This window comes from Vicugna pacos, chromosome 6 (assembly GCF_048564905.1).
Source record: "Vicugna pacos chromosome 6, VicPac4, whole genome shotgun sequence".
Lineage (NCBI taxonomy): Eukaryota > Metazoa > Chordata > Mammalia > Artiodactyla > Camelidae > Vicugna > Vicugna pacos.
Genome location: NC_132992.1, coordinates 26,660,044 through 26,678,684, shown reverse-complemented (window position 1 = coordinate 26,678,684; position 18,641 = coordinate 26,660,044). Strand labels below are relative to the sequence as shown.

At 35.7% G+C, this 18,641-nt stretch overlaps 1 protein-coding gene across 1 annotated transcript; it reads left to right on the top strand.

Moving 5' to 3' along the window:
* Window positions 1-3,413: 3,413 nt before the first annotated feature.
* On the top strand, window positions 3,414-18,069 carry LOC140697034 (small ribosomal subunit protein uS2B-like). Its single transcript, XM_072963888.1, has 4 exons — window positions 3,414-3,456; window positions 12,805-13,384; window positions 13,895-13,956; window positions 18,037-18,069. The coding sequence occupies exons 1-3, from the start codon at window positions 3,414-3,416 to the stop codon at window positions 13,953-13,955; spliced, it is 684 nt and encodes a 227-aa protein (XP_072819989.1). The 3' UTR covers window position 13,956; window positions 18,037-18,069.
* Window positions 18,070-18,641: the final 572 nt, after the last annotated feature.

Sequence of the window (18,641 nt, the reverse complement as noted above, 5' to 3'; positions counted from 1 at the left end):
TCACACACACAGAAAGCCACCCAAACCAAGTGCGAGCAGATACAGGAGTTGGAAACTAAGTACAATCTATCCAAAAGTGCTCTGATTTGAGTGGCCCCATGGAAATTACAAAATACAGTTGAATTTTATATCAATGTTACATTACTCACAACTTTTAGCTCAATCTCTACCCTTCCCCTTTACCCAAGAACTTGATTTTAAATGACAATTTCAGTTTGGATTTCACTTCTTTCCAGTGGACTTTCCCTTGATGGAAATTAAATGATTAAAAGCAAACAGACTCACAGTCACTAGCCCACGTCCTTCTGATGGCATTTTGTGCTGTAGGTATGTCCATTTTTCTGAAATCAATGAAGAGACCCATAACATCCTGATTTTCTCTTTGCTTTAAAAAAAAAACAAACAAAAAAATCAATGTATGTTTCTCAAACACAAATTACTGATCTTGGAATGTGCAGCTATTAGAAAACTACATACTAACTAAACCTTAGAACTGCCTTTAGTATTTTCTTGACCGACTAATTTAACTGATAAAAGATGACCCTAACCATAACTAGCTAGAGAAAAAAAAAAGTTTTATTGTAAATGAAGTGTACTATTATTTTAAAAATGTATAGAACTTACAATCTTTGATTTAAGGTTTTTCCCAGAAACTGATTTTACCCTGAACATCTGCACTATTGGTCTCTCCTTTCATTTTGTTAAAATCTACTCATTCTTTTATAATCCACAGGAAATTCCTATTCCTTCTTTGCATACACTGACCTAAGTATAATTCTTGCCTTTCCCATCATTTCAAAAACAAAAAAACAAAACCTCACATGCAAAACTATTTAATTGCAACTAAGAGAAGAATATGAAAAAAACCAACTCATATACATAATGAAAAAAGACCTTATACATCTAAAGCAAATTAATAATACCAAATGTTAATCCTTTAGAACTAATGCATTTTGTTAAATTGGGAGCATGTCAAAATGTATGGTATGACTTTAAAGGAAGTAAAATATCCTGATATATGGTGCACACATTTCTAAAACATATTTCTCAAGAGAATTCTTGAAAACTAAGGCTTAATTTCCCTTACAGTGCATTCTGACCCAAGTTTCTTCATAAAAGCAGTCCTCCATACTTTCAGAATGAAATGTAAGATGTTTTCTTTGTTTCAATTCTCCTCTAACCACAGAAAATATAAAGCATTGACTATTCCTTCAAAAGAAAAAAAATGGAAGAAGAATTATGCTTTCGAGCAAGGCAAAATAAATTACAAGCAACTTTCAGAGATTTTCTGTAACTCAGGCCTCAGTCTTACAAAGCGGCACCTAAGGTGAATTTTCTCTGAATGCCTTCATAGGACACCAAAGTTCTAGAAACACAGCCAGGAACAGCATCACTTCTCCTTTTCATAGACTTCCTTCAAAAGACTGCTGAGAGGCCAGACTCCAACCTAGGTCAGGTTCTCCAAACTTGGCTCCACGTCAGTATTATCTGGGGAGATTTTGAAAAAATGCAGATGCTCTGGGCACATCCCCTAGCAACTTTTATTCAATGTAACTAGAAGGAGGTACAGAAATCTGATTTTTTTTTTTTTACACTTCTGAAATCAACAAGGGAAACCATCAACAGTACTAGGTAAGTGCTACTCCACTTACTGACAAACTAGCCATGGCCAGGTTGATACTAATGGATCGTGTCCACATCTTTAGCCTCTCTCTTTGATAATGATCAGTTGATAAGGTTGTAATATGCACTACCTGCTTATATTCATACCTTTTTAGAAAATGTTGTAGTAAAAAAACCAGAAATCAGATGTTTTACAATATTCTCCAGATTTCAAGATAGTGTCTATTTATCTTTTCCAAAGAGAACTTTTGAACTTTTAAATTATCCAATTTTCAAGAGGCTACTTTATAAAAATGAATAGCATGGATCTGATGTTAGTGACCCTTCCCCACAAATCGCCCCTAAATCCTACAGGTCCTCCAAGGTTTTGTTTGGGGTCTGGAGCTAAATTTAAACTTGTTCTATTGCCTTGTCGAAAGATTAGGAAAATAAATCACATTTCCATGTTATTACTTAACATTTAACTTAATGAATTTGAATGTGTAAATCTAAAGTCAAATCCAAAATGTAAACGTAAACAAAATGTTACCTAATTATCCAACAAAGCTGGGTATGTCCAGGCATCCGACTGGTGAGGTAGAAAGAACTGAATTGCAATAATTAGGTTGATTAAGGAATGAACGTTGTCTGTCTTGCTCCACATCTCTCATGTCACTCTTAGTAGGTTTCTGAATTTTTTAAGCTACAATTCCTCTATCTGCACAGTGGGAATGACGATAGCAGCTTTACAGTGTCATTCTGAAGATTAAATAGGGTAATGTGCAGAAACTGCTGTGTACTTAATAAGAGTTCAACAATTATGAAGAGTCAGGCTTTGGTATCAGAGAGATTTGAGCTCTCATTCCAGCTCTATCTCTTGTGGCATTAGGAAATGCCATAAATATTCTAAGTCTCAATTTCATCCCCTATAATCTGAACATATTAATATTACCTACTTCCTTTAACAGTTGCAATGAGCAATACACATAGAGCAGTTCATGCATTCTCCCATGCCGCTGGCACTTAGTAGGCATCACTGAAGGACAGCTATTTATTTTTACTTTCCTCCTCAGCTTGTAATCTGAAGATTCAGGGAGCAGACTGGGTTTGCAGAAATAGAGAGGGTTTCAATTCTCCTTTCTCAGATGAGAACACTGAGGTCAAACACAAGGTGACTTGAGTCACTTCAGTGTTTAAAGTCACACAGCTAGTTAGTGACAGAGCTGTGTCTCTAACCCTTACTCCAGCCCTGTCCTGACTATATGGCATTGTTCTTACTATACTGGCCTCCCTCAACAGAGATGAATGCTATGTATGATAAAACCAAACCACTCAGAAAACTGCTATTTAATTACCCACATAGCTAGAGAGTGAGTTTTGATTGTTTATTAAAATAAAAGCAACCAGATCACTGTTAGTGGTAAAATACTATTATCAAACTACAACAACACCCAACTAACTAATATATATAAAATAGATAAACAACAAGTTTATACTGTATAGCACAGGGAACTATATTCAATATCTTGTAGTAACTTATGGTGAAAAAGAATATGAAAATGAATATATGTGTGTTCCTTTATGACTGAAGCATTGTGCTGTACACCAGAAACTGACACAACGTCGTAAACTGACTTCAATAAAAATATATTTTAAAAAACACAAAAACATAAAATCAAAGTATAATTTTAAAAAAAATACAACAGAACTCAATGGAATCTTTATTACTAAGTAAAAGCCAAAGAATGACTAAATTTGGTCAAGAATCAAAAAGTGGCATTTTTGTATTTTTTGCCTAAATTTATACGAACATGGGCTCTCTGGAGTGGCCTACTCCTTCTTCGGATAGTGGCTGTATAGAAACAGAAAATAAACTCTGCTTGTCTACCAACAACTGGGAAACAAATCCCCAAGGAGCAGAGTGAGCACTCTCAGGGTGATCGATGACAGATGTACAGTCGGGAGCCACTTTCCATGCTCGAAGCAGAGGAAAGGTCCACAGAGATGTGAGCCAAAAAAAGCTATGCATAAAACTTGAAAAGAGGGCCATGCATATTCCAGAGTTCCTTTGGACTTTCTCTTTCACTAACAGAGGATTGCAACCTAAGTAGTTTCTGGCCACAGCAGAAAGCAACAAAAGGCTGCATGGCTGATTTTTCTTAAATGAAAAAAAGAGGGGTTTACGCTATTTAAATGATGGCACGGTCCAGATGGTGTTTTCCATCCTTCGTGCTCTTTTGGTTGTGGCCATGTCTTGCCTACGGCTTTTGTGGCAGGACACACTCACCAGTCAGCAATTTCACCACTGCTTGGGTCCAAATGAGCTATGGAGAAAGAAGTTAGGGTGAGTGGAGAGGCCACAGCTGGGAGAGATCAGCCACACTCAACAGGCCTCTCCCACATACATAAACAGAGCAGACCGAGGGGAGGAGGGCGGAGAAACAAAATACTGAGGTTCAGAGGGTCGTGCTTGAGGCCTGCAAAGTCCACCTAACCACATGACGTGCGCCTACAGGTTCTAACCCAATTGCTGAAAATCCCTGAGCGCCTCTGAAAAGGTGGCTATTAAACTTCTCAGAAGAAACATTCAAATGCTTTTTGATGCCACAAAATATTTTCATGCACTTAAACTGTTCCTTAAATACCTGACTGAAAGGAGAGACTCATTCAGTAAGTTTATTCTTATGTAGGGAAGTGTCTCCTTTAATAATGCACTGTGTTAGCTGGGTTTTGAGTTCCTGCTGTGGTTTTGCATCTCTATCTTCACTGCAGGTCCCAGTTGAAAATGTCTAGGATTCAAAATTCACATGGACCACAATCCTAGCCTGTTTATTAGAAGGAACATTAAAGAATGTAACATGTCTTTCACAGCATATTGCATTTGCACCTGAACTGTAAAAGGAAACTAATGCCTTTAGCAATGGATTATGGCTTTTTAAGTACCACTTTCCTCGCATAATACTGCAATAAAAAAAGAAAACATCCAAATGAGATATCAGTATTTTTTCTACAGAGTGAAGGAAATTTTTTTAACTCCATAGTTGTGGTTTATGTTCAGCTACCTGCTATCGAAACACTAAGTTTTTCTTTTTCTTTTTTCTTTTGCCAAAAGCAAAGGGTCACCCCTCCATTCCTCCTTCTCTTTCCACCGTGTCAAGGAGAATGCATGCCAACTCAGCCTCCTCCCAAAAGGAACAAAATCCCGTGAATAAGAAACCCTTCACCACAATTCTACCAGCCCAGGATGTTTCTGTGATGTGTAGCCTAATTGGCTCCTCCCCAGGAAAGAACATTAAATTCATATTGTGGCCTCCATCAACAGCAAAGGCAAAGAAAAGTAAACTCTGAGCAGTGCTCCCTATGACTGCTTTACAACAGACAGTTCTTGAAAATACTAGGGGTAGCTTCTAAAACCCAATTAATGATGAGGCTCACTTTTTAATCTTTTTCTTCAATGCTATTAAAATGATTTCCTAAAAAAGAAAGCCACTCTATGTTTCTACTTAGAATATGCTGATTTTCTGGAAAACAAAATGTATTGCGAGACAAAGTTGCTCCTATCCTTGGAACCAGTAATCCTATGTCTACGGATTTATTCTAAATCAGAGATTCAAGCAAAGATTTCTGCAGCTTTTTAAGGGAATGGTGACACGTAAGAGACAGGGTCAGTGTCCAAAAGTAGAAAAAGTATTAAATCATGACGGGATAGACTAGTTTGTAGAATATTTATAAATATTGGAAAATATTGTGAGACAATGTTAAGTTTCTCAGAGGATTCAAACTATTTATAAACTCGATCTTAATGTTTTAAGTATATGTTTATACATATGTTTACATATATGTGCTGATTTATATCTATATATAAATAGGATCTAAGAATGGAAGGAAAAATTTTTTTGTTTTCTACTTCCATATTGCCTGTTATTCCCAAATTTTCTACAATGAACACAGATCAATGTTAAAATTAGAAAAAAAATGCAAAAAAGTATATTAAAATTTTCAAAATTGGATATCCTGAAGAATTTAAAAATCATACATCTTGGAACAGAAAAAAATCCCATCTGGCCTAGTTTTTTATTAAAAAGTTAATGTATTTTTCAGATGAAGCCCAGAGAGCTTAATTGATTTATCTAAGCAAATAGTTTAAAGATTCCACCTATTTTTTTTAACTTAAAAAAAATACAATTTACTTATCATAAGAAAGCCTGAACATGCTACTTCAAAGACTCTATTCACCCACCATCAGCTTTTAGGTTTCTTTTGGTCACCAAGGACAAGTCTTAAGAATTGAGATGAATAATAAAAACCCACAAAATGATAGCATTAGAGTTGGGTGGGCCCCAGGGATCTCCATGTTACATTCAATGGAATGACCAGCATTCAATGGAATGGTTCAACCTCGCAGTGGTTCAGAGGCACTTCATCAGGGGAGCAAGGATGCTGGGTGTGCCACTGTCACTTGTTTTCTATAGTGGATGTCAGTTTAAATCCCTCAGAAAGAAAACCAGGATTTGGGTGCAAGTATTGCATTTGAGATTCGAACTCAGGAAGGTGAGGGAAATGGAGGAGAAAAATTGGGAAGAGAAGGAATACTAATAAAGGTGTGTGACTGTGGGGGTTACCGTTGTGGACAAATGGGGCTCCATTTGGCTGGGGACCCTCTGAGAGATTGTGGAACATGCCTTAAAGTTGTTTCACTGCACATGAGAAAGTTGGACTATTTATCCACCAACTTTTGTTGAGCCACACTGATTGAGGGTCTATCCTGGAAGATTAACTCCCTGGCACTTGATGCCTAACCAGACTAAGGACTCTTTAGAAAACTGTCCTCTGTATAGACATACATGTAGTCTTCAGTGAGCGCAGAAGAGTTCACTTAAAGTCACAAAGTTATGGAGAGAACACAAGCTTAGCGGCAGGTTAGACCTGAGGGTGGACCATGGCTCTGCCACCTACGAAACTTTGGGCAAGCTGTTAAATCTACCTGAAACTCGAGCTTTTCATTGAAAAAGGGAACTATATCATAAACATTTAATATGAACACTTTCATTAAGTATTCATTCCCTTCCACCTTGGAATATCAAGCAGTTCTCCCCTGTGCCAGTTTACTAGCCAGGGTTGCTAAAAGCAGTAGTCTATGAATAAAGCACAAAATGAGGATTTTAAGCAATGCCCTATCACTTGCCATTTTGGTATTCCAATCCTGAATACTCAATTTATCTTTTATGATAATTATCCTTTACGATTATTTGGTGGGTTCCTGTACCATTCAGGAATATTTTAGATCAACAATTTCTGTGTTATAATAAAGTAATGAATGAATATTATAACTTTTTAATTCTACAGTAATAATAAACAGCACATTTTTGAGTGCTTAATATACACTAAGCAGTCTTTAGAGCAGATGTCACATGCATTATCTCAATAAAGTTCAACAATCATACTTGCTAGGTGCTTTTACTAACCCTGTGTTACTGACTGGAAAAAGTAAAACTTAGAGAAGGTACGTAACTTGCCCATGATTGTGTAACTAAAATACAACATCACCTGAGCCCCAAACCAGATGTGAATGACTCCAGAACTAGCACTCTTAACAATTGTACTTTACTCCCTTCCACTTCATTGGCAATTGGACGGGCCATGTGCATACAAGTGAACATGGTGTGCCAACCCTCTAGTCACCAAGAGGGCAGCAGTCTGATAATCAAAAGTTGTTTAGTATAAATGATCAACATTCTACCTTAACAGATCACTAATTTATACCATTTCAAACTTATCATGTCTCCTTTATTGGATCTTGGGAGTCAAAGAGATCTGGGTTTAAATTCTGGTCAAGCACTTTATATCTGTATGACATTGGACAAGTGGTTTCACTTCCATATGACTTAGTTTCCAACATGAAGAGATGGCAGAATATAAAAATTAATGAAGATGTATTTCAAGTGTCTGAGATACAGTATGTATTCACAAAAGCTAGCTAGAAACTACTTTCCAATTGTCAGCAAAGGATTCCTTCCATGTCCATTAACTGATTAGAATGCTCTGGACTCCAGACTGGTATGGTAGATGTCCTACTGCTAGAAGTATATGAAAATGGAACTATTGTATTAATTAAACGTCTCCATCGCTGTGAGCAATTGTCATGGCTAAAATGTTGTGCTAGACTTTCCACACTCAGTAAAATTGGTCCTATATCCTTGAATAAGTATTCATTTATATAAATTTAGATAGATTTATATAGAATGCATAGATATATAAGGAGAGAGAATAAATAACTGTACATATATATGTGTATATATGTTTAGGTATTTATATATATATATATAGATAAAATAATTAACTCCCTCCTGCTTTACATAGGTTGTTAAAGAAAACATGCAACTTTACTACCACAATATAATAAATATATTAACTTATCTTGCTGAATGGATGATGTGATAGAAGCAAAGAGTTAAGAGTGAAGAAAGGGGTAGAGGAAATAAAATTAAGAAATGAAATCTATTCTGAAAATCCTATGATTGCCCATAAGTGAAGTCATTTTGGAAAAATAGCCTGTGGGTAAAATTGTAAACACCATATGTTTTTGAATATTGAAGTGTTGTCTAAGAAAATTACTGAAAATAAAAAAATCTTTAATCCCAGGATTGTTTTCAACTGGCAGATTTATCTATAATATTAATAACCCTTTTACTTTAACACCTTGCTGGTTCTGAAAATAGATATTTACGCTAACTAAAATGAATGCTACAAAGAATTTACGTCTTTGTTGAACTTTATACATTCCATACTTACTGAAAAAGAAGGGGCCTTTAGGGGAAAAATAAAATGCTGTTTTGTGTGTGTGTGTGTTTCTGTCATTCACTCACTCTGACCTTTCTGTGTCTGAGATTTCTCACATGAACCTAGGCAAAATGGTGCTATCTGTCCTCTAAGTTCAATTTTAAAAATTGTTAGAAATAGGATTAGAACTTATAAAATAAAAACTATCACACATCCAAAATTAGATCATGTTTTTCATTTTCAGTTTCCTCAATGATTCTTCGAAAGAAATGTAAACAGTATCACAGATGAATGCAAGCTTCAGGATCATTTCGTAGAGCTAGTATTGAGTATTCATAGTGGAATCCTTAATGACCAGATCTAAAGGCAGCAGAAAGGAGATGGCTGTCATGATCCACATCAGTGTCTGATTAGATGGATATATTTGCAGAAAAGCATGTCCTAATACTATATCTGAGGAAGAACCAGAAGAAATAATATGGAATCTAAAAGACATTTTCACACAGTGTTAGCATGTACATCAGACAACCATCACATGGTTTGGGAGTTGTATAAATTTTCATGCAACAGTTTGAGCAAGTTTATCAGTCTTTGAAGCTTTCAGCTGTTGAACAACAGATTTATCAAATTAATTCATGTGCAGTTTAATGAGTATAAAAAAATGCTTAACAAAAAGCAGTTTATCACTAGTCAATACAGACTTACATGAACAGTCATTTCCTGTGAATGCCTATTGACCAGATAAATAGAACTCCAACAAACAGAATTACTGTGTGATTTGGGCAAGTCCTTCAACCACTCTGATCTTCAGTAACTTCACGGGCATGGATTGGTTGATTGCCAGTGCTCTCCTAACATTAAAGCTTTTGAACTATTATTTTGTGTATTTGCTTTCATAAACAAAATTCATTTTAAGAGTAGAATCATGCTGAGCAAGAAAGTTAAAAAATGATGTAATATCTTTTGGAAAGTTTCAGAAATTTCTTTCCTGAATTATTTGCATTTTCATCTCATATTTGCCCACTTACATATTTACCTAACTAGGCAATAAATAAATCCTTTTTGTACTACCACTTAATTTAGGAATGACATACATTTTTGTACTTTTTAACTGTATGTCTTTCATATCTTTCCACTCTATAGAAAGTAAGCCCTTTGAGACAAGATCTATGCCTATTTCTTTTTTGTATTTTTCACTGTATATAGCAAAGTGCTTTGTTTATAAGTTGCACTCATTAAATCTTTTTTAATAAATTCATGTTGCTTGATGGTATCAATTTAGTGCGAGCTCTGTGTCTGCCTCTCCCAGCCACTGCCACAGTTACTAAGGCTGTGCATACGTCATAATCTGAAATCCAGACTGGAGCATTTCTCCACTCGTCTTTATTCCATAGCTGTAAGCCATTTCAGAAATTATCTGCTCTTGCTTTCTACCCTCTTGGCTTTGAGAATTGGTTCACCTCCTTGTTTTGTTCCATTTGGCTTTGGCAACTATTCCCAGACTGTTTACTTTGTGTACTGACCTTGGAAACCCCTAAGATTTGCCTCTGCTAATTGTCTCCGCCTTCTTTGGATCCAAATTCAAACTCATTGCCCAGAGCAGGCCTCTGAGACACCACCTGCTCCATCACATGGAAAGGAGATCACATTTGATTTCTTTGGACAACATCCATCTTATCAGGTTCATCCAAAACTCAGATTTGTTTGTAATGGGCACTTGAAACCCAGACTGCAATAGTGTTTAAAAGTTTCTAGCTATGAAAATGAAGAGAACATTCATTTGTTTCCAATAACAAGTGTCTGCACTGAAATAAAGCAGTAGAGGAATAGATGCACTTCTTAATATGTAAAGAACATGGAAAATAATTAGGAATTAAGGAAGATAAAATATAACTGAATTATGGGATCTTAGGGTTAAAAAGAACTCCAGAGCTTTAAATAAATAGGAGATCTAATAAAAACCTTCACTCAACATAAATCTCCTTCATAAAATATTTCTGATACATGATCATTTAGACATGCTTTAATATTTCCAGGAATAGAGCTAATAAGCTAATATCTTAGTAATTCTATATTGAATGGAAATTTACATTTAGTAATTTCCATCATTTGTCCTAGTTCAGTCCTTTGAAATCATCCAAAACTAAAAGACTTTTCTTTTCCATATAACTCTTTAAAATATTGGAAGATGACCATTGACAGCCCCCACTACCACCCTCACATTTGTGTGTGTGTGTGATGTGTGGATCCAAGTGCACAGCTAATTATAAGCAATTTCTACTTATTAATACTGAGGTAAGTACTTTGCATATACTGTCTCCTTATCATAATTTATGAAGTTGTTATTAATTTCACTGTGGGTTCATGTTCAACTTTTCAGAGCATGATTTCTACCATGTACTATGTAAAGACTACCATGTGGTCTTTAAGCTAGAATTTTAAAATGGGGATGATGATACGTACCTCATGTAATTGTTGTGAAGCTTACATGAATTAAAGTTTGTGGTAAGGACTAAGGGAGGTGGAGTATGGAAAGCACAGGGCTTTCAACAAACTGTGACTGTCATTAGCCATCAGGATTAACTGCTTTCAAGCCAGACATCCTCAATCTACCACTCATGCAACTGATTTTAAAGTGTTCATCTAATTATAAAAAAAAAATACATATTTAGTATAAAAATGGAAACAAATCTTGTGAGAAACCTTGTCTCTTCATAAGTTTCATTTTGATGAATGCATGATAGCTCATTCATCAAGTGAATGTATCATAATTATAGTAACTAATCTCATTTGGACATTTACTTATTTTAAATAGTTCACTATTATAAACAACTATATAATAAACATGTTTATTGATAAATATTGCTCTGTTTTCAATTTTATAGGATGGATATCAGATTTTTTTTAAAAAGAGATAATCTTGATATATATCACTCCAGTTGATATTGTTAACCAAAATGCAAGGTCGCATACATACGTACCTGACATTTTGTGCATTTGACTATTAAACTTCATTGTGCTGATTTCATCCCATATTGATTCGATGGGTCCAGTGTTTTAATATGTATTTCACACTTCTGCATCTTCTACAGATAATGTGTCTAAATCTTCATTCAAAATATTTATATGAATTCTGTGGAGAAAGAATCTAGGATAGATACTTTTGACATGTCACTGGAGATACCACTCCAGATTGGTATTGGCCCATTAATCAAAACTCTGGAAATATTGTTTAAATAGGTAAAAACTTACTAACTATACCATCATTTACTCCACATGTCTCTATACCAACAACAAGATGGTAAAATTCCTCCTAAAATATGCTATCACAAGATATATTCATTTTTCTACATAGTCAAACAATCATGTGGATTTGAGACTATACAGGGTAATTTCAGGTGCAAACCATTTTAAAATAGCTATTAGTAAATAATATGAACTCATCAATCTGTCTCATTTGTATTGCCTAGACATTTATCCATACAGTATACAGACAGTACTTGTTAGGGAACTTGCTCTACGTCCCATGTATATTTCTCAGGAGAAAAAATTAGTAACTTTGCCTGGAAAAGCAGTTTTATGGTTGTAAAAATAAAAGCATAGAAAATTATTATTAGATAATTTGTTTTTTAAATATAAGTGCGTAAGTGGTTGCATGAATGGATAGATAGATAAATGGATAGATGGATGAATGGATGGATGAATGAGAGATAACGTCTAGGATGTTTATAGCATCTTAAAGTTTTTGATCAGTAGTATATTGTCCTGCATTTAATGAGCTTTACTTGTGGGTTGGCAGGCAACCCATGTTATCAAAGCCCCTATTTGTCAAAAGAATCAGCTTTCATCTGTTAGTTCTACTCTCTAACGGCAGTATTGTTTTGTTCCAGTGCTTAATAACTTAAGTATTTCAATGGATAAATTGTATTCTCTGCAAATATAATTCTTCACATAATAAAAATAATTTCAAGTGAAGTTAGATTTTAGATATTAGCTTGTCACTAAAATATTGTGTATTTCCTTTCAAAGCACTACCCAAAAAAAAGAAATTCTGAAAGAATTTCACATCTTTTCTTATGACAGATAAAAAAAGCCTAACAAAATTAAAGAGGCCTTTCCACCTTGCCCAGAAAGGCGTTGCTCTGGGTTCCCATTGTAACTTAGAGGAAAAATTTACAGCGTCCAGAGCCCTTGAGGTCCTGCAAGTGAAGGAGGAGGCTGGCCTCAAATTCCTTGCAGCAGGAACCCACTCAGATGGCACCAACCTTGATTCCTAAACGGCAGAGTCATCTACAGAAAAGCGGTGGCATTACCTCATTCCTCTGAGGAGAACCTGGGAGAAGCTTCTGGGGGCAGCTCCCGCCATTGTTGCTCCTGAGCACCGGCTGAGGTGAGCGTCGCGTCCTCCGGGAATTCCGTCAGGGCAGCTGCGCTGGAGTTCGCTGCTGCCACGGAGCCGCCCCTACCCTGGCTGCTCGGCGCCTGGAACCTTCACGAACCGGATCCAGGCAGCCTCCTGGGAGCCGCGACTTCCGGTGGTTACCGATCCCAGGACGGCCACCAGCCTCTCAGAGAGGCGCCCTCCGTTAACCTGCAGAAGTGTCACACAGACTTCCCTCTGCCCCGTGAGGACACTGCCATCCCCGCCGCAAGGAGGGAGCCCACTGAGCGGGCCTGACGTGCTGCACGCAAGGCCGCGGGCAGGTCTGCACATGTGCAGCCGGGCGTCCGGGAGCTCCTGTGGGAGAGGCCCTGTCGCTCCCGGGCGCCCACGGGGACGGAACCGGGAGAAAACAGGCGCTGCTGAAAAGGCTGTGACCCGGCGGGCCTTCGGGGTGAATGGACGGCTCCAGCTCCCTGTTCACGGTACTCACCCGCGGCTACTGGCCGGTCTGAAGGCGCAGGTGCCGTCTGTGCCCGTGCAGCAGGTCCCTGCGAGGGCTGGACCTCAGCCCGCCACTGGAGACGGCTTCGTCACCTCACCGCTCACGCCGCTGAATGGGTAGGAACAACCACTGTGTGGTCTTCTTAGACGGAGCACGGAAATGAGGTGGATGAAGAATAAATAGGTTAAAAAAAAAAAAAATTAAAGGGGATCTTCCTTACCTTTCCATTTGGAAGCATAGCCTCCTTATCCAGCACGCGAACTATGCAATTTTTCTCATCCCTGTATCTAATTTTTATTTGTCTTTCGTTTTAATTTTGCTTTAGCTTGTTATCTAAAATGTAAGGTTCCTTATAAATTGCCTCCATCACAGTGTATCATGAAAAGTATATTAAAGGGGGAAAAATAATTTGGCCTGAATAATTAATTACAGTTAGAGGTACCACCTCATTTTTTAAAAAGTACATTGAAAGGAGAAAGTAGGGAAAACCACTAGACAACCATTTGAGACTTTATTGACAGGCTCTACCTGGATGACTAGGAGATTGTAAAGTTATGCATAACAAAGGCAGATTATTTAGCTGTCATTTTCTTCAACTGTAACAGTGTCCTTGTTATCCATAACAGACTAAATGAACGTTTACACACGGAGAAGAAACTGTATATGAAGAAAAAGAAGAAAAGTTAAGGTAAGAAACTGAACACCTATCATGTGCCAGTATTTACATAGTGTAGGTGAATGAAAGCAATTTTTAAAATTCCAATTGAACAAACCACTCTTAAATCAAAATTACAACAGCATCTAGACTGAAAAATGCAGATTATTTTTGATCTTCTTTTTCTTCTTTATAATCTTTCCCTACTTCTTGCTTTTCTTTGCCTCTTCTTTTTATTTAATAAATATTTATTGTGCATTTATTTTGTCCCTGGTATTTTGCTGTGACCATTTGCTAATCTCTGGTAAGAGAAACTAGTGAAAATGAAATACTAGTAATATTAGAAAAGAATGTATTATTCAGTAGTTTGTTAAATTCACCAGCCATGCTGAAGAAAACCTCACTGGGAACAAAGACTAGGAAAATAAATTTTTAAATTAAATTTTAAAAAATAATGATAGGTAGATATAGATGTTATACCTAAAAGGGAAACTAAGTTTAGAGGCTTGTCAATTAAACTTAGGAAGAACAACACCAAAATAACATCTGATGTTTTCATTTAACATTATTCTTCAATTTTTTGGCTAATTTCAAGAAGATATAAAGCAGTAATAAGAGATGTTACTATCAGAAAATACAAGATGAAATTTTGATAATTTTCAGTTGATCTGGTTGTATACCTAGAATCTGACCGCAAAAGAGAATCAACACAAAAATGTTAGAATTAATAAGAGAGCTCAATAAACTGACCAATGTAAGTTTTTTTTCAGCTATTTATTTTGGAAACCTTTACACCTACAAAAACATTTGCAAGAATAGTACAGTGAACATCTGCATTTGTTAAACCAAGGTTCATCAATTGTTAAAATGTTTCCATATTTGCATTCTCTATTATTTTATCCATACATCTATATGTTTGTGTTTTTCTCTATGTCTCACTTTCCTTTGTTTTTTTGGTAAGACATTTAAAAGTTAAAATAACCTTTTAACACTTTAAATGTTTGTAATCATTTTTATAAAATAAAAAGTTTGAGACATTGCAATACTTGATCCCTAAAACTTCAACATGTATACGAGAATATTTTTAAAAGTCAGTATCTTCTCACAAATAAGCAATAACTAGTTAGAAAATATAATGAAAAAGATATTATTTGCAATAACAAAAAAACCTTACTGAGAAATATGTTGGGCCTAAATGAAGAAAATTATTTTAAAATTTACTGAGCTATATAAAAGACAAACTATATTCTTGGATAGAAGATAACATATAATAAAATTAGCATTCTTCCCAAATTAATTCATATGTACATATTACAGAAAAATCCAATCAGAATTATATTGTGATATTTTTAAAAACTTAGCAAAATATTTCTAATGTTGATAAGAGTGAGAGATCGGTAAAAATCAAAAATATAGTTTTGACAGAAACAGACTCATAGACATAGAATACAAACTTGTGGCTGCCAGGGGAGAGGGGGATGGGAAGGGACAGACTGGAAATTTGAAATTTGTAGATACTGACAGGTATATAGAGAATAGATAAACAAGATTATCCTGTATAGCACAGGGAAATGTATACAAGATCTTGTGGTAGTTCATGGTGAAAAAGTATGTGACAACAAATATATGTATATTTATGTATTACCGAAAAATTGTGCTCTACACTGGAAATTGACACAACATTGTAAACTGACTATAACTCAATAAAATAAATATATATAGTTTTGAAAAGAAATAAGAAGACTAATCCTACATTGAGGCTTCCTAGTGAACCAGAAACTATAACTACTAGCCTTAGAATAAAATGTGAACCCCATTTTATTACCACAACTTTTTTGTCCTTGGACACGTGATCAGTTTCTCAGAGTTTTGGCTTCCTCATCTATAAAATAAGCATGAAAACGCCTGTTCTGCAGAGTTTTGCAAAGATCCCAAGCAATGCAAACCACCTGAAGAATGTAGCACAATGTCCATCCAATGAAGAAAAAGTCAATATATGTTTTAGCAATTTTGTTTAGCTCTTTGGAGATTATAATCTATAATTTGAATCCAAAACAAATTTTAGCTCTAGTATAAAGATTGAAAAATTTAGGAAAAAAGTACAAAATTTAAAAATTAAAAAATAAGAAAGGAGAGGTGAACCATAAAAAAGAAAACATAATTTAAAATTTATCAAAACTCTGGGATGGAGACTTCTTTATCTTAAAAATGATACAATAAATTATAAAACTTATGCATAGGAAAAATTATGGAAGAAAAATGCTATAAGAAGCATATGTTAACTTTACAATGACAAATATTTTTTGGAAAAAATCAATTAAGATAAAATAACTACAGTACACTGAGGGCAAGAGTGGGCTTTAAAAGAAATGTAAAAAAATAAAAAAATTAACAAACAACTTCAGAAGCAAGATGCACCAAACTCTTCCAAGATGAACAAGGAACCTGAAAAGGCTTCACAGAGGAATGTGCAAAGGACATCTAAGCTAATTAAAAGAAAGTAAGAAAGAGGGATCCAAAAAGGGGAGGAAAGAAGAAAGTCAAGATAAGAAAGAGAAAATGTGTTAGCAAAAAGGAGACGAGAGAAAAACGAGAGAAGAAAAGATGCACAAGAAAGAAACAGGAGGGAAAAATACAGAGGACAGCTAGTATTTTTATGGGTAATGAGAAAAGATGAAAAATTTCTCAGATAGCCATAACTGAAATAGCACCTACTCACATATGATAAATCATCAGAAATTGTTCATTTATGGCTATTTCTATTATTTGTGCTTAATTTGTATTAAGATTACTCCTGCTATTTCAGTTTCTTTTGCTTTTATGAAAGGGATCAGTCAGCAGATGGATTTCCCAAATACAGTCATGCACCACGGCTATTAGTAGACTCATTTAGGCTCAAGGCTTTGTTTAGCCCTTAGCTGCAGTGCTCAAGTTTCCAAGTTGTCCTGAGTCCTGATATAGCAGCAATCCATTTCCCACTCCACCCAAACTGTTTACTATGCTAGTTGAATTCTTATTTTAAATAACACAAATTAATAAATGTATTGAACAACCCAGTCAGTACCAAGGGGCTAACATTGCTATTATTTGCTGAAGGCAATATAATTTGATCTGCTACATTTCCCTTTACTTAACTATAAATCTTCATTAACAGTGCCAAGGGAATAGTTTTGAAGAGGTGATATTTTTATCTATAAGAATAACCAGGGAAGAGAATATAGATCATCTCCTCAAATGAGGAGAGAAAAAAAGAAAAAAACTTTATTTTTCATGAGCTAGGTTGACCACATCATTACTAGTATTGGCAAAGGTACAAAGCCTAATGAATAGAAATAAACTGGTGTTGCTCCTCAAGAGTTTATTTTTTTTTACATGCAGCACATTAGAGGAGTATTGTTTATGACAGCTTGGTAAATATTTTTAAAGACTTATTTTGATGGAAGCTGTGTTTCTTCAAAGAAGGGAGGTTTATAGAGATATTGCAGCAGGCTAGAAGACTCAAATCAGTAGCATTTATGGACTGGAAAAAGATAGACATGAAGTTGTACATGACATACAGTGAAAATATACAACTTTGGTCGTTAAAATTACACATGGATATCTAAGGCAAGTCATTGTTTCTCTTACCACATGCCTTCCTAACTGTGTATCTCATGGGCATGTGTGCTCTCATTCAAGAAGACATTATACACAGAATCCTAAATTTACAGAAGATAGAAATTGGTGGATAATTCTGCACAATCCAGAAGGACTTTTTAACGTAAGTTTTTTTTTAAGAGGTAGCTTGTCTAGTGCAGTTAAACTATTATTAAAATATTATTTCATAGGGGGGTAGGGTATAGCTCAAGTGGTAGAGTGCATACTTAGCATGCACGAGGTCCTGGGTTCAATCCCCAGTACCCCCTGTAAACCTAATTACCTCGCCCCACAAAAAAATTAAAACATTATTTGACATATAGAACTGTGGACTACATGCAATCCATCAAAATCATACCTATTAGGTAAAGGGAGGTATATCTGTAAGTAGAATTTAAAGACTAATCAGAATGTGTCCCACAGAAGTATGAAAATAAATGACACTACCTTAAAACATGTTCATTTTTTTAATTTCAGGAAATACCCTTGGCCAGTATGCAAGAAAGGCAGGTATTAATTTAAATTTATGCATAAAATTCAAGAAGTTTTTTTCTTGCATAATTGAAAGATGATTGGATTGTTAGCCAGATTTCTGACTGTGGGCATGCTGGTGGTGGAGGTCAGCTCTCGCATTTATCCTGAAAGGTGCTTTATTCTATGAGACTGTTTGGGGCATGGAACACTTCAAAAAAAATGTCTTTATGTATACCAGTAGTTCTCAAAGTTAGGTCCCAGACCAGCAGCATTAGCATCCCCTGGGAACCTAGAAATACGAACCAGCTGGCTCCACCCTGGACTTAACTGAATCAGAAACTCTGGGTGGGGCCCAGCAATGTGGTTTAACAAGCCATCCTGGTGATTCTGATGCACCCTGAAGCTTGAGAACCACTGAAGTGAACTAATAGAGTTCTAATATATGCATGCATCTGGTTACTGCTTTATATAGTTATTTTCAAATCCTTTTTCTTGAAGTGCTGGGTCTTTGTCTCGGGGCTCTGATGGAGAATTGTGGGGAGACAAGGAATGTGAGGAGAAAATCTGTTTTGGAAATGTAGTTGAAAATGTCTGCAGGACTTGCAAGT